A 16,199-nucleotide genomic window follows, 5' to 3' on the forward strand; every position below is an offset into this window, starting at 1 on the left:
TAAGGAGGGGGCGAGGCGGAGTGACTGGGGGATGGAATTCCAGAGGTTGGGGGCAGAGTGGCTGAAGGCTCTCCCGCCAATGGTGTTTATGTACTCAAAATTACTGTTGGAATTGCTACCAGTCACTGAATACTTTACATATCAAGCTTTTTGCTTTGTGCTACTCTATATGGATTATTCTTGGATATTTTAGATTAATTTATTGACCCTTTATAGCTTTTATAGACCCTTTTTAAGCACTCTGAGACACTACCCCGCATGAAGGGCACTATATAAATCTATGTTGTAGCATTCTGCCAATTGCTGAATGTAACTAATCTCAAGTTCTTCTTGAATGCTAGATGAACAAAATAGCTTTAAAATAATATATTAGAATTTTAATGTTTACCTACAGACTAATAGGATGTGGTTTCAAACCTGCAGCTTCCCATACAGTGAGTTCCTAACCTCAACCTTGCTGCAAATGGAGGTTGGCAATAGTCTCCCCAGGGTGGGAGTCTGGCAGTGGGTTTCTGGCTCATCATTTCAGGGAAGGAATTATTGGGGAAAATAAGGAACAATAACTGGATAGTTTTGTGGAAGAGAAGAAAGGAAGTAGCATGTCTTCTAGGTGGTGTTATGGCTGCATGTGGGATTGGTTTTCCCTCACTTGAAATTAATAGGAAAATGTCACCTGAGACTTTATAAAACCTAACACTTTATGGAAAATCATTTATATTGTGATTTGATTATCAAAATGGGGATTTTGAAAATATTAGAAAATGTTGGTATTACAAGGATTAACAAGGTTAATTTTTTTAAAGGTGTATATTTGCATTGATCAGAGAAGAGATTCTGAATCTGACAGCGACATGGATCGTGGCCTAAAATATGAGCCTGAAGATGATAATCTTGACAAGGCTCTGAGAGATCTTAACCCGAGTGCAGAGAGACTTCCTTTACTTACTGATTTCAGATCAGGTACTCAAGATGTGTTCTTTTGTGTTTATTTATTAAAATGTTAGTTTTACCTAACCAGTGTGATATATCTTAATCATGTATAAGCACCACATTGGCACCCTACACTTTATATGCCTCAAACTCAAATAATCCTTGCATTTGATTTGGGGCCATATCATGTCAAAATGTCCAAGCACTTCAGAGTTTTTCTGTAAAGTGAAGTAACTATTCGTAGCAAACATTGCAAGCAATTTGTGTCCAACAATGTCTCAAACATCCATAATGGGAATTTTTTTATTTTGGGATTATTGGCCAGAAAAAAATCCCTTCTCTTGGGGATTAATCCCATTTAAAATTCACTGGAACCGGCAGAAAGGACCTTTGTTTAACAATCCTGACAATGCAACACTATGAAAGTATTGTGCTGGAGTGTCAGGCAAGGTAACAATCAACTTGACCTTCAAGTTTTGTTTTTCTACCCTTTTCAAATGTGGGATGTTTTCTAAGCAAAACATTTAACTGTTCGAACAAAACATAAACAAATGCAAACCGTTCTAGATTTTTTTTTACTTCCCCCTCCTGCCCCCTTATAAAAATATATTATTCTGTACCCTGAACTACTGGGCTACACTATGACATTGTTTTTGAGATACCAGAGCCCATGAGATGTGGCCCAGAAGGTTACAAAGAGAGACAATAAGAACAATGTACACATTTTAAAATGCTCTAGAATAAATTAACACAGAAAGAACTTTAAGAATATAATTTTGGATGTAATGCTGTATTTTTTAAAAAGCTTGGTTTGTACATTTTCCCATGTACAGAAATGCCTTGCCTCGCTGAATATGATGATGGAAGGTGGTATAGGGCAAAGGTGCTATCTGTTGATAACCTGCACCCACTGAAGATCCTGGTGCAGCATGTTGACTTTGGCTCCAGTGCATCTCTACCAGAATCCAGGTACATAGATCAAACATGTCATTTTAAACTTGTTCTATTTTCATGCTATGGGAAATACTTTCTCAGCTAATAATAATATAATAATTGTTGCATTTGATGTAGCGTCTTTTCACATCTTTGAGACGTCTCGAAAAGGTAGATTTTGTCAGTGGGATTTTGCTTCCAAACAGCTTGGTATAAAGTTAAGTTTGTAAAGAAAACAACTCAAGACATTTTATTGTTTACTCTTCTCTGGGTATCTGTTGAAAGCAAGAGGCTTCTGCTGAAGACTCCAGAATACATATATAGCCGAGAGGCACTATTGGCTCCAAACTAGTGAAAGTTTGCGTATACAGTATGGTTTCCTTTTATCTGGTACAGATGTAAAAGGAAAAGAGTACACACACACACCCTCCCCAGTGGGATGCACCCTGTTTATATAATTCTGGAGTATAGTAATCCCAAAGGTTTCCTGTAGGCTGGCGAGAGCCATGTTTTGAGGACCTTACAGTGTGTTAATAATATTAATCCTTGCATTTAATAAGGTGCCTTATGTCTTCGAGACATCTCCAAGCACTTCACAGAATATGGTTTAAAGTGAATTGATTATATATTTTGTGGTTGAAACTGCTGGAGTTTAACCAGCTAAAATTGTGTTGTTTACCTTTGCTAACACTAGAAAGCTTCCCACTGCTTGCCCAGCTAAGAGTGCTTTACCTGATGGGGCTTTGGCATACAGGATTAACATTGCCAATTGGGAGCAGTTTCACCTATTTGCAACCTCATTTAACTGTGACATATAGTGTGACCCATGGGGAGGGGGGTCAATGCACTGTGCAACCCCTTTCAAGTATTTTTTGTTCAGTGTTTTGTAAATATATTTGTATTGTATATTTGAAATGTATAAAGTTTTAATGTCCTTCTGAATTCCTCTGAAATACCAGGCTTCGTCAGCTTCCTATAGGATTAATGCAGTACCCAGCTCGAGCCATCAGAGTGAAGCTAATGGGCTTTAAACCCCCAGCTTCAATGAATAATCTACATCAACTTGTATATTGTCCTGAATGGTCCATGGAGGCTCTCTGGACGATGATTGACATTGTGCAAGGCAGTCAACTTACAGCTCTCTTGGTGGTAAATTATTTCAATTATGACACTTTTTCCCTGTCCCTCCATTACAAAGTTTTACTTTCAGTCACATTACTAACTAATAGCAAACAAGCTTTTAGAATTATGAATTTATTATTCCCAGAGTTTATATCCGGATGTGTCTGTGTTCTTGTATGAAGAAGGAGGATCATTGATTCATCTTCCACTTGTTGAAAAGGGATTTGCAAATCTGGATATGTAAAAGTAAGTGATTTTTATTTTAAAATTCTCTTCAGTGATCCCAATTGTCTGGAGGATAAAGGCGCTGACTGGTGCAGTGATGATCCTTTTAGCTTTCAGGTTTATGCTGAGTTAACTGATCTAACTCAGAACAGCTGGCAGGTCAGTTAATCTAAGCATACCTGACTCAGGGCAGGAAAAAATAGCGAGTACTTTGCTTGCTATCAGTGATCCTGTGCAGGTGTGATGCCCTCTTCACACAAATAGCTGGCTAACATTCACTGACTATACTCAAACATGACAAATGATAACTTGATCTAAGAATTGGAAAGCGGCCATAAATATCTCCAAATATTTTTATACTGCAGAGTGAAGATGCTGCTGAATTTAAACAAAACTTTGGTTAGACCACATTTGGAGTATTGTGTCCACTTCTGGTCTCCACACTAAGGATATGTAGTGATGGAAGTGTACTGTGTGGGTTTATGAGGATGATACCAGGGCTAGCAGGTTACTGCTATTCACTACATGGTTAAGGAGGGACCTAATAGAAGTGTTTAAAATTATAAAACGGTTCAATGAAGTTAATGTAAATGCTTTTCCACTGGTTGGGAGTCCATAACCAGGGAACACAAATATAAGACGGTAATTAGAGGATCTAAAAGAATTTAGCAGGAACTACGTCACGCAGAGGGAAGTGAGATTGTGGACCTCACTGCCTGAGGCAGATAGCGTAGAAATATTCAAGAGACCTTCACGTGAGAGGGGAATGGTATGGGAAGGAATGGGTGAAGTATAAACACTGGCATGGACTAGTTGGAATGAGTGGCCTGTTTCTGTGCTGTATATACTTTGTATGTTCAGGCAGTTAACTAATATAAATTATTGGGTTACCTACAACAACAAATGACATTTGTAGAGATCCTTTCATGTCAGGTGGATGTATGTACCTAGGGTGGGGAGTTAACTTTTTTTCATGATGAATTTCATGCCAAAAAAACTCCTACCACAGGATGTCATTTGTGTGTTCTAGAATATAAATTATCAGGCAGTTAATGGTGGGAAGAATCAAATAATGGAGTTATTGTCAAAAAGAATTGAAATAACACGTGATACCCATGTGTAAGTCTTAGTTGTCTCTTCAAAAAGCTATTTTTGAGCAATATTTAATCTTAATGAATATATTTCCCCTTCCCTGGTAACAGGTTTTGACAAGATACTGCATGTTAAAGAAAATGCCCTTAATTGTCCTGCCACATATCCCAAGAAGTACTTCTGTAAATGCCTTTTGAAGTTGTAAAGTTAATCTTTTTGAGTTTTTCCTTACATAATTGACATGATGCTAAATATAATTTCAAGGCATAGCTAAATTGATGTAATGGCCTTTTTAAGGAGTTTAAGAGCTTCAAAAAACTAATCTTGCAAGAGTTTCTAACAAGAGCAAGGTTAATTTGTTTCATTTTCTTTTCCTGAATATTGTAGCTCCTGTCTGCTTTACATACTGATAATGTCAAACACTTAATTTTCCATTTGTCAATCAAGATTGCCAATGCTTGTTACTGTGTTCAATAAAAGTTTATTTTCCTGAAATAGCATTGTATACTGTCCTTTATTTGGAATTAAAAACCTCGCCAAAATGTGTTGGGTTGAACATTTGGCTTTGGTCAAAGTACAGTAACTTCACCTTTTGGTTTAAGCTGGTTAAACTCACATCACACTAAAGTTGCCAGCCTTCACCTAATATGCAGCATTGGACAGGCTGTTAGCCCTTGCATCTGACCCTCTTACTTTAACGTGGTCAGAGACATCCTATATGAAGGGTGTTACATAAATACACCCCATCCACTGCACAATTAACAGCTGAAAGACACAGAGCATTTGGGGCATGATTCATTAGAACAAATAGGGAGGTGAGATCTAGAATGAAGAAATTAGACGTTTTGGCTTCACCAAACAAATAAAGATAGCAGCATTAGAACAATAACCTGGAGCTCTAAAATGCTTAAGGACAACGACCCCTCCATGTCCTATGTTTTTGATTCGCCTTATTCTCTAGTTCAGAATAGTGTTAAAAAAGAGATTTAAGAGATCTACTTGTTCATGTTTAACACTTCATTTCCCCAAATACATTTACTGTAAAAATTCACCTGTGAACAACAAAAATGTTCATACTAAAGCAATTGTACAATGTTAGATAATCAGATTTGTGCACATTTTCCCCAAAATTAATATAAAGCCAATTTTATTGTTTGTTTCAAGTACAGTACTGATTGCTTTTACATTTTAAGCACATTTGATCGCTAGGGTTTACTGTCCATGATTATGTTGCCTTCTTTATCTTTAATGCGTACCCTTCCTGAGATATATTTGGTTTCCTGTTCTCCATTTTGATATACAGTTTTAATTGTTCCATCAGGGTATTCTCGCCTTTTGTATTGTGAAGTATGTATTTCTCTTTGTCCATTGTTGAATTCAATGATCTTGTTTCCATCACTAAATTAAAAGAATCAAACATTAAGATATAAAACATCAAGACTTGGAACAGTTGGATTCAGGTTTTCGTCTCTACAGGTACCTGTGAGCCAAACACTGGTCTTTAACTAAAAAGATAGTCCTAACATTTGTGGAGTCCTGTAGCCAGTGGTTAGTGCACTCGCCTCACAAGCGAGAGACCTGGGTTCGATTCCTGGCAGAGCGAAACCTTGGGCAAGTTTCCTAACTTCATGTGCCTGATAATAAATCCCTCAAAAAAAATAAAAATAATTTGGTCACTCAATCCATAACTGTGGGACACTGCTGTACGCAATTGGCTGCTGCGTTTCACCCACAAATACATTCAATTCACTTTACAATATTCTGTGAAATGTTTTAAGACGTCTAGAAGATGTGCGAAGTGCTATATCAAATGCAAGGATCATTAACATTTTTTTTATTCATCTATAATTGTCAGAGGAGGTAAACAAAATTGACTCACTTGGCCCATACTCTGTTCAGGGTACTATTAGTTCAGGTTCAACATTTCTCAAATCTACTTACGTTTGAATTTGTATAATTGTACCATCTGGAAAAACACTTTCTTCATGACCATCTGTAAATAAATATTTGATGGTCTGGTCTGGGAAAGTGATTTCCTTTCTGCCGTCTGGGTAATGTTTTTCTGCAAAATAGCAAACATCATATGCAAAATAATGTTACCACCTGAATTCGTTGCAATTCCTTCAACGGCTTGAATGCTTGAACTGATACCCTTAGTTGTTCCACCACATACTCCAAGCACAGTGGATAGTTGGAGCTTGCTGCTCTACTGTCCACAAGCTCCACTCGCTGCCCACCCCTCTCTCATGTTATCCGAGTCCTTCATTCCATATTTATCAGAATCAGATGCAGCCAAGAGGACAGCACCCAAAACCCAATCAGCAGGGATTCTCATCTGATGGTACATTCTAAGCACCTTGGAATTTCCTGTGTGTCAAAATGTCAACAAGACCCGAGTCCCTCTTACTTGGCTCCCGTCCGCGCCTCCATGCCTTAGGCGCTGACAGCATCACTCTTCATGGATGCACTCCACACCTCAAAGAGCCAAGACAGAACCTCGGTGTCCTGTTCGACCCTCAACTGTCCTTCATACCCACATCCATACCATGACTCGCTCTCCCTTTCCCACCTTCACAACATTGCCCAGCTCAGGCACTGTCTCTTACAGCTGGCCGCCGAGACCCTCAGCCACGCATTCATCACATCTAAGCTCGACTACGCAAACTCCCTGCTTGATGGCCTCCCCAACTTCAACCTCCACAGGTCGTAGATCATCCATAACTCTGAAGCCTGCACCAGGTTCTGTAACCCTATCACCCACATCCTCGCCCGGCTCCACTGGCTTCCCGTCACTCAGAGAATGCAGTTCAAGACCCTGGTTCTCATCTTTAAAGCCCTTCATGGCCTTGTTCTTCCCTACCTCTATGACCTCCTAACCCCCTATAAACCTGTCCACTCCCTCTGCTCAGCAGACTCCGGCCTGCTTTTATGTCCCCGGTCTTCAGCATCTCTGCCCCCACCCTCTGGAAATCAATCCCACAGTCCCTCTACCTCACTCCCTCCCTCATTCAAGACCCTCCTCTTAAACTGTGTCTTCAGTCACCCTCCAACCCCTGTCCTCCACCCCACCAGTTTGGGTGCAGATTCCTGACTAGCATCCTAAAGCCTGACAGCAAGTTCTTACCAGTTTGGTTGTTTGGGAACTGCAAAACCTCTAATCCATCAGGATAGGTTGTGTGAGTTGTCTTTGCATCAGCATAATAGTATATCTACTTGAAAGAAAGTGTAATGTTACCTACCTATTAATCTTTAAAGGTTTACAACCAATTCCTATAACCAAAGTAAAAACTAGGAACTGCTGCTCTGACCCCTGCTATTTTAGAACACATTTAACCTACTTTCTTTGGTCAAGCCAAGAATCTGGCTCAACTCTGAAAAATACTGTATATTAGAAAAATTAAATCATCTTCTAGCCATTTTTCTGTCATACAAGGTAACTAAATAGAAAATTATGCACAAGCTTAATGCATATTGTACGATTTGCTGGATTTGTAAAAGTGAAGCGACAACATGTAACTGGATCGAGGCTTACCACAGTCTGATCAGATAACATTTCCTTTACATCCCCATTGAAGAAGGTTACAGTCACACTCCTCCTGTCGGCACTTATTTCTTTCCTGGTGCCATTACGGAAAAGAATTATGTGACGTCCACTTTTTAACACCTGCTCAACCTACAAAACAATTTTTTAAAATATGGAAATGAAAGAGTAATGGCAGTAAACATCACAGGATGATAATTTGATGTGCAAGTATTTCAATATCAAAAAATTATGGAAATAAAGTAGTGTCGCTTTGTTAATGTACACTGGTCTTGAGCGTTCACCTTCATAAGTAGAAACTTGAACCCTCCTCTACTTTCAAACTCCTAAAGAAACCTACTTCTTTGACTGCACCCTTAGTTAACTCTCCCACAATCACCTTCATATTCCAGCTTACTCAGTTGACCACTCCATCTCTGTAAAGCCTTTTTGAGATGTAATCCTACATTGACGTGCTTTATAATTGCACATTTTTGTATTATCAGATACAGTACCTGGAAATATGGTAATTACAATATAAATAAACTAAAACAACTTAATCAAAAGGTAAAATACTGCAGATGCTGAAAATATGAACTGACGAAAGGTCATCGACGTGAAACGTTAACTCGTTCCTCTCCATAGATGCTGTCTGACCTGCGTGTTCCTAGCGACTTTTGTTTTTATTTAAAACAACGTAATCATTGTTCTATAAATACAGTAAACTCGTGATAACTTGACCCTGTTTTAGCTTGTCATTAATAATAATCCTTACATTTGACATAGCGCTTTTCACGTCTTCTAGACATCTCAAAGCGCTTCACAGAATATACTGTAAAGTGAATTGACTGTATATTTGTGGGCGAAACACAGCAGCCAATTACGCACAGCAGTGTCCCACAAACAGTCGTGAATCGAAGTGACAAATTTTATTATTATTGTTTTTTTTTGAGGGATTATTATCAGGCATGGAGTAAGGAAACTTGCCTAAGGTTTCGCCCTGCCGGGAATCAAACCCAGTTCTCTTACTTGCGAGGCGAATGCTCTAACCACTGAGTCAATATGTTATCGATATCCTGGCCACATTTATTCAGGTATTTATTGAAACCCCTCAAAGTAATCACCGAGCTAGTTTCCCTTAGAGTGACAAGGTATCAGGAGTTCACTGTGTATGAATTATGAATAAGTGAATAATCTTACCTTTCCATCTGGATAACTAATCTCTTCTTCAATTTCTTCTTCAACCTCACTACTTCTATGACCCTGCTTTAGCAATGTAGAGAAACGGTTATTTAAGTGTAAAGCAAGCCTTCTAATAAAACTCAAATCAGTAAAGTTCTGGCAACCAAAATTTAATTTATGAATACATTATAAATTAACCACCTAATTGTTCTCATTTAAACGTTCCTCAACATAAGAGATTTTCATATTTGGAACTACATGCTGTATAAAACACAGGGTTATAATTATTTTTAAATTAGACAGGTGTCTTGACACATGCAGAAACCCATGTCTGGAACGGATTGCTCGATCCTTAGTCCCAGTGACTAGACATTAAGGGCCAGACATCAGCAATGACGAATGGAGTACCACCTGGCTCAGGTACAAGACTACCGAGACCTGCTTCAGGGGTGACTCGATTTTGACATTCTATTGCCACGCATGTAACCTTGAAGTGAACTCAGCTCAAAGGAGACCCCACTTGCCTCCAGTCAAGGAGGATAGTTACAATTTTCTCAATCTCCAGACAAATGTATAAATCCTCTTTACAAGTTACAGAATAAAACTGAGTTTAAATTTTAAGGCATTAACTAAAGTATGCTAATTTTAACGCTTATAATAACCAAATATAATTGGCAAACTCACCGAACCAGTTTGTATTGAAACCTGAAGATTGGAGAATTGTTGGCAAGGCTCTGAACGCATTTCACTGGGCTCTGCAGAGTCAAACCTATTTGCAGGCTGAGGTATAGAAGATCGCAAAGGAGGTGTAACTACATTAGCAAGAAAAAAAATGTTAATCCTATAGCATAGTTACCATCAAGATGTGTATTCAACAACAATCTGTATTTACATAACACTCTTTACACTTTGCCAGGCATCATTAAAATAGGTACTAGCAGCTTCATTGACTTTTCTGCATCTATTTATATCTATTTTGAATCTTTAATAAATAGCATGAATTTAGAACGGATGATTTAGTATAGGCTTTACTAATAATATGTATCTACAAATGAAGCACCTTTGATCCCTATAATGCACATATGTAGAAGGAAAACTCATCAGGTTTCTGAAATTATAAGCAATAGTCAACATAGATTTAAATCAAAAGGGTATGTCCGATGACTTTACAAAAATTATTTCAGAATATAACTATATTAGATATGGCCAATAGTCTTCTTCAAATTTCCACAAATGAGAACTTTGAAGGATTAAGTCATACAATTATTGGGAAATTAGCTTATTTTGAAAATTGACTTGCAAAAAGCAATGACAAAGCTATACCTTGGGACAATTACTTGTGGAGTTTCACAGAGTCTGTTTTAAGTCCCAATTTTTTTGGAGCAAGACTTCTTGCAACATAACAGTTGCTATTATGAATAAAGAGGATAAATAGTCAAGAATAATCAACACATGCTAGCAGATTGTATCAATGGCATATCATCTTAAAGTACAGTTGTAAACATGTTATCTGTTTGAGTTTATCAGAAAATAATCTAACATAGTAATTGAATGCCTCAAATTCGATCAGATTTTTTTGTGCTTAAATTGCGGATATGTAAAACAGACTCCTAACAAAAGCATTTGATGTTGCATTAACTAACTTTATATTAAAAAAAAACTGAACAATAAAAATGTGCTTTGGAACAGATTTGGGAGGATACATTACAATAAAATTGACATTTATTTAGTGTCTTAGATTCCAAGAGGATGTCTCAAAGCATCAAGCAATCTTTCCAACAGGGCCTGTACATATCTGTGGCATCTAATGTGTAGTTTAAAATTTAGAAATTGGCAATTCCCATTTTACACTTTACTGGAAACAGATAACTATTCCTCCCCCTCCCCCCAACCACACAGTTCCCAATATTGAGAACATGTCATGCATTTGACTGACAAGTTAGCTAAACAAAATACTTGAGTAAAACCACTCTCCTGCTACATGGCAGTCAGCTTCACAGACAATCAATGAGAATGGAGAGAGCGATATGCATGAGTTTTAAGAATTTATAGTATGTACAATGCCTGTTAGACCCCTAGACTTCAACTTCTGAAGTCTAGGGGTCTAACAAGCAGTTGTGTGCATTAAAGTGACCAGTTTCTCCATACCTTTATTTGGAGAGATATATTCAGTTTCTGTCTGGATGTTTTGGTTTATTGGAGTAAGAGGCGATTTCATGGTTCTGCTCGGTTTAACTTTAGGAGAAATCTGTAATAAATAGATTCTAAGTTTTAACATATTCTAAATTGAAATCACTCTTGGTATTTGAAACAAAAATGCATAGATATAAGTAGTCCAAAAAATATATTTTTTTAAAAGGAACCATAAACACTTATGAGATAGAACCATGGTTTCAGCTTTAAGAGCAAAGGCTGAACATGTTTCATAAATCTTTTATAAAAGAGATACCAAGATTTTCTACAACAGAGAAAATCACTTTTGTTCACCTACAAAATAGTCACTACACTTTACAGTATATTCTGCTTTGAGACGTCCTTCCAACATGAGAGCTGACAATTCAAATGTGAGGATTATTATTATTTTTAACAAATAATAACAAGCCTGGCATCTGAAATAGCACTTTTCACAATAATAATAATCCTTGCATTTGATATAGTGCTTTTCACGTCGGGAGGACGTCCCAAAGCGCTTCACAGAACACACTGTAAAGTGAATTGACTGTATATTTGTGGGCGAACGCGGCAGCCAATTGCGCACAGCAATGTCCCACAAACAGTCGTAGATTGAAAATGACCAATTTTATTATTGTTTTTGGTTTTTGGAGGGATTATTATTAGGCTCTGTGTGGAGTAAGGAAACTTGCCCAAGGTTTCGCCCTGACCTGCCTGGAATTGAACTCGGGTCTCTCACTTGCAAAGCGAGTGCTCTAACCACTGAGCTACAGGACTCCTAAGGGAGGTTGTCTTACTGGATTTACTATACAGAGTAGTTACTCCATTTTATAGGCAAACATACTACCTAAGATGCACACTGATGTCCCATAAACATCCAGGAAGTCAATGACAAATTTTATTTTGCAAGGACACAGAGAAAGTCTCTTTTCGAATAGTGCCATGGGATCTTTAACCTGAACAGGCAGGTGGATTTGAATTGACTTGTGGGTGTAGAAAACTTATTTCACAGAATTTTGTCTATGCAATGAAATTCTGCCTTCTTCAGGGCAAATCAAGGGAGTGGTCCATGACTTCACACAAGTAATATGATGGTTTTTAACATCAACAAAAACTAATTTCATATGTAATTTAATAACTAATCTTACCTTTCTCACCAAAACTCCATACCTTTTGAAATATTTTGGTAATGGAGGCACAAAAAGTATCATATCATTGATCATATAGTACACAGATAAACATTTTGGGAATGATAGAATGAATGAATACAAATCATAGTGAGTGATTCAAGAGGCAAAGAATCAGATACAAGTTGTTAACAGATTCTCTCACTTTTACGTTAGTCACATGCATTCTGGTGGCAGTCCTCTTGGAAAATTGCATCCGGCAGAACCAATTTTGAACAACAGTAACGTTATAATGTCAGTAGATTTACAATTAAAACATGGCTGACTTACTTCAAAGTTATCAGAGTCACAATAGAATCAGTCTAGATTAGCTTCTAATCCAGATAGCCCAGAGAAGAAAACCATTTCATTAGATTAAAAGCATTTAATCTCCAAAACATAAATAAGGGTCAGCCTGGCTCGGTTTGCAGCATTCATGCCTGAACAATCAGAAGGTTGCAGGTTCAACATTAAACCAAGATCTGTTCAGGTGGATGGTAAAGATCCTATTGTCACTATATGAAAAGACATAAGTTTCTTCCAGTGTCTTGGCCATCAATCCTCCAAACAAAAATAATTTACACGATGGCTGCACATGGGACTACTGTGTGCATATTGGTTGCCACTTGCAAAATACACAATTACTCTATAGTAATATAATCTACAGTAAATCATATGAAGTGCTTTGAGATGTGACAATGTGATAAGAATATATCAAATGCCAGGATTATTAGTCTAATATTTAAAAAATGAATATGAAATGCAAATATAACGGTTTCATGCAAAGGAAACCGTGATACCTACTGACATTATCCCTTCTAAACATTCATTCAAAACAAATTAAATTATTTCTATAGATACTTTGGGAAAATAGAGACATGCACCAATATTGAAGCGTGCAACTTTTATTACCGTGTCATTCCTGTAAGGGCTTTCCTTTCTTGAGGTGCGTATAGTTTTACCTTTGTCCACCTGTCTGTTTACAGAAGAGTTTTCCTTTTTTCTGGTATCTAGGGAAAGCTAGAAAAAACACACACACAATGATTATCAATCATTAATCTGCTACTGTATATACTTCAAGCAGCCAGAACAAAATGCTACTTTGCTCTTAGATGCCCCAGTACTGTACTTTTGGCCAAATTACAAAGACACCATGTGGAAAAACTGGAATGCAATAGTGTCCAATTATGCACTTCACAACTCAACTTATTAAAATATTGAAAGATTATAGCTCCATGTATTACAATAAAATCTGGAGAGCAATAAATGTTCCACCTCAGAATATAAAAATGACTCACTTTAGATATTTAAATCAACAGGAATCTATAAAAATAACAGCATAAAAATATGACTAACTACATAATCAAAAACATAAGATACTACACTATTGATCATAGCTAGGAATCAAATACTTGCACATGGAATTACAGAGGTTAAAAAGACAAGTTGGACATTTTTAATAAGTCAATTTGGCTCAATAGAGGATAGCAACAAATCAATGTACTGTATACATCCAGCAGAAGAGACTGATAACCAACAATTTGCATTTATATAGCAACCTTCACGGGCGTAGCTTCCCAGAGCGCTTCACAATGAGTCTGGCAACGAGCCAGGTGGAGAGGGAGGTGTCCTTAAGCACGATCAAAAAGGTCTTTAGATGGGATTTGAAGGTGGGGAGTAAGGGGACGAGGCGAAGGGACTAAGGGAAAGAGTTCCAGTGTTTTCAGCGTGCCTTCAGCCACATAGTGGCTGAAGGCACGCCCACCGATGGTGGAACAGAGGGCACGGGAGACAAACAGGAAGCCAGAGCCAGCCAAGCAAAGGCAGCTGGTGGTGGAGTGGAGGTCGGAGAGATAGGGAGGTGTAAGGGTATGAAGGGATTTGAAAACGAGTGAAAGGATGTTGAAATCGATCCGTTCAATGATTGGGAGCCAGTGGGGCCTGGCAAGGACTAGTGTGATGGTGGAATAGAGTTTTGTGCGGGTGAGTATCTGGCCGGCAGAGTTTTGAATTAATTGGAGTTTGTGTATGGTGGAGCTGTGGAGACCAGTGAGGAGGACATTGGAATAGTCCAGCTGGGAACTGACGAAGGCGTGGACGAGGGTTTTGGCCGCACTGGTTGTGAGGTACGGATGAAGGCAGGCAATGTGGCAAAAATGGAAAAAAGCGTTCCCTGTCAGGGAATGGATGGGTGGTAGAAAGGAAAGCTGGGGATCAAACCTGACGTCCAAGTTGTGCACCTGTTCAAAAAGTCCAATTAACAGGGTGGGTTATTCAGTTGTTATTTTGTTTAATTTTTTTAATTGAAAATTTCATATTTTTTATTTGAAAAAAATGGGACTATGATCTGTACATAAAACATTTCCATGACCCTGGCTATCTTTTACTCAAGTTCAAGCTTTTTTCCAAAATGAATGACATAATTTATTTTTGAATATTCATAGACCGCCCACTGCAGCTTCTGCACGTGCAATATCTATTAAAATCTAATTTTCTATTCTGCTTACATTTTGCGTAACCAGATGATTTATACTTGTGCAGAGAGCTCTTGATCAGCATACAAGTATTAATTGGCAATTGGCACAGTTTGTGCTTTGTGAATGCTCAACTGCTTTAGCATTGAAATGCTTTTGAGGTTTTCCATCAGTAAGAGTACTTTAGATTGGTCCACTGAATGCACTTCTGATCAGCAATGGTTCACAGTGGAAGAAGGCAGCCATTATCAAAGGGCGCTTTAACAGTCCACAGTGGTACCTCTGTTAATCCCACTTCCCTACCTTCTTGCCAGGTTCACTTCCCAAGTATCCATCCACCTCTTTCTTGAATCCCTCAATAGATTTCTCATCTATGGCTTTCTGGGGTAGTGCATTACACAACTTTATCACTCAGAAGAAAGTCATCCCTGCCCGTTCTAATTGATTTTGTTCTGATTTAAAGGTCAGATATTGTGCAGTGTCACTGCTGACAGGAGAGTTTTAGTCTGTGAACGTGCGACTGCAGCCAGTGAATAAACAGACTTACCACAGGTTCGGTTCTCTTCAGAAGTACAGTGGATGTATCTGCTTTCTTATCAATAGCTGCTTCAGCTTTCTTCCAGGCTTCCAATCGAAGTCTTTCCATCACTTTAACCTCATCTCGAAACTCAAGGTTTTCCTTGGTCAGGGATTCGATCTGGTTGCGAAGCCGTGTGTGAGTACTTGACCATCGTAATTCCTTCCTTTTCACCTCTTCTTGCAAGTCAGCAATCTGCTGTTTCAGAGCCTAACCAACCAATAAAATACATCAGTATTCATCAAGCCTACTCCAAAAAGGATTATTTCAACTAAGTGAATACAGTGAACCACTTTCCTTTCATTATATTATTTTAGTGTGGAGTTATTCCAGTCTCCAAATCACTGCATCTGCCAGAGGTCCCTGAAAACATTTGCAATGGGCATTTCCTGTATGAATATGCAAATTGGCTGTTGTGTTGCCTGCAAAATACAGTCACTATACAGTACATCCTTTGAAGCTCTGAGATGTTCTCCTGACATGAAAGGCGTTTTATCAAATATAAGGATTATCATTATTAAAGTAGAACTTGCACCTGTATTTCTTCTCTTTCCTTTTTGTCGGGAATGGCCCTCGCGGCTGAAGCGTATTTCTCAAAAACCTTGCGCTCTTTTTGAAGTTTTCTCAACTCTTCTTTTTTGTATTCTTCCAGTCGAGTTAACTCTTCAGTCTTAGTTCGCTCAAAATCTGTAATTTCCTTTCTAATCAAAAAAAAGTAAGTTTCTCATTTACTTTATGTTAATGCTCAACTAAAATTACCAATTACAGTGGAAGCCTGTTAAGCTGGATACATTGGGCACGGCCGT

The 16,199-nt window shown here is 38.1% G+C and overlaps 2 protein-coding genes across 7 annotated transcripts in view; one reads left to right on the forward strand and one right to left on the reverse strand.

The window, feature by feature from the left end:
* The window catches only part of rnf17 (ring finger protein 17), a 48,483-nt gene extending 43,689 nt beyond the window's left edge, over positions 1-4,794 (forward strand). For all 3 annotated transcript variants that reach the window (XM_007905602.2, XM_007905603.2, XM_007905604.2), the window contains 5 exons: positions 804-960; positions 1,764-1,899; positions 2,823-3,012; positions 3,131-3,231; positions 4,413-4,794. In XM_007905602.2, the coding sequence (XP_007903793.2) occupies positions 804-960; positions 1,764-1,899; positions 2,823-3,012; positions 3,131-3,229 (582 nt within the window). In that variant the 3' untranslated portion in view covers positions 3,230-3,231; positions 4,413-4,794. The remainder of the gene's footprint in view (positions 1-803; positions 961-1,763; positions 1,900-2,822; positions 3,013-3,130; positions 3,232-4,412) is intronic.
* Positions 4,795-5,435: 641 nt separating this feature from the next.
* Positions 5,436-16,199, reverse strand: part of cenpj (centromere protein J) — a 28,603-nt gene continuing 17,839 nt past the window's right edge. For 3 of the 4 annotated variants that reach the window (XM_007905599.2, XM_007905596.2, XM_007905600.2), the window contains 10 exons: positions 15,929-16,094; positions 15,364-15,603; positions 13,255-13,362; positions 11,153-11,252; positions 9,689-9,816; positions 9,023-9,088; positions 7,835-7,975; positions 7,427-7,511; positions 6,244-6,364; positions 5,436-5,700 (listed from right to left, as the gene is read on the reverse strand). In XM_007905599.2, the coding sequence (XP_007903790.2) occupies positions 5,508-5,700; positions 6,244-6,364; positions 7,427-7,511; positions 7,835-7,975; positions 9,023-9,088; positions 9,689-9,816; positions 11,153-11,252; positions 13,255-13,362; positions 15,364-15,603; positions 15,929-16,094 (1,348 nt within the window). In that variant the 3' untranslated portion in view covers positions 5,436-5,507. The remainder of the gene's footprint in view (positions 5,701-6,243; positions 6,365-7,426; positions 7,512-7,834; positions 7,976-9,022; positions 9,089-9,688; positions 9,817-11,152; positions 11,253-13,254; positions 13,363-15,363; positions 15,604-15,928; positions 16,095-16,199) is intronic. The other variant, XM_007905597.2, reaches the window with a different exon arrangement.

This window comes from Callorhinchus milii, unplaced genomic scaffold (genome assembly GCF_018977255.1).
Source record: "Callorhinchus milii isolate IMCB2004 unplaced genomic scaffold, IMCB_Cmil_1.0 Scaffold4, whole genome shotgun sequence".
In the NCBI taxonomy this organism is placed as follows: Eukaryota; Metazoa; Chordata; class Chondrichthyes; order Chimaeriformes; family Callorhinchidae; genus Callorhinchus; species Callorhinchus milii.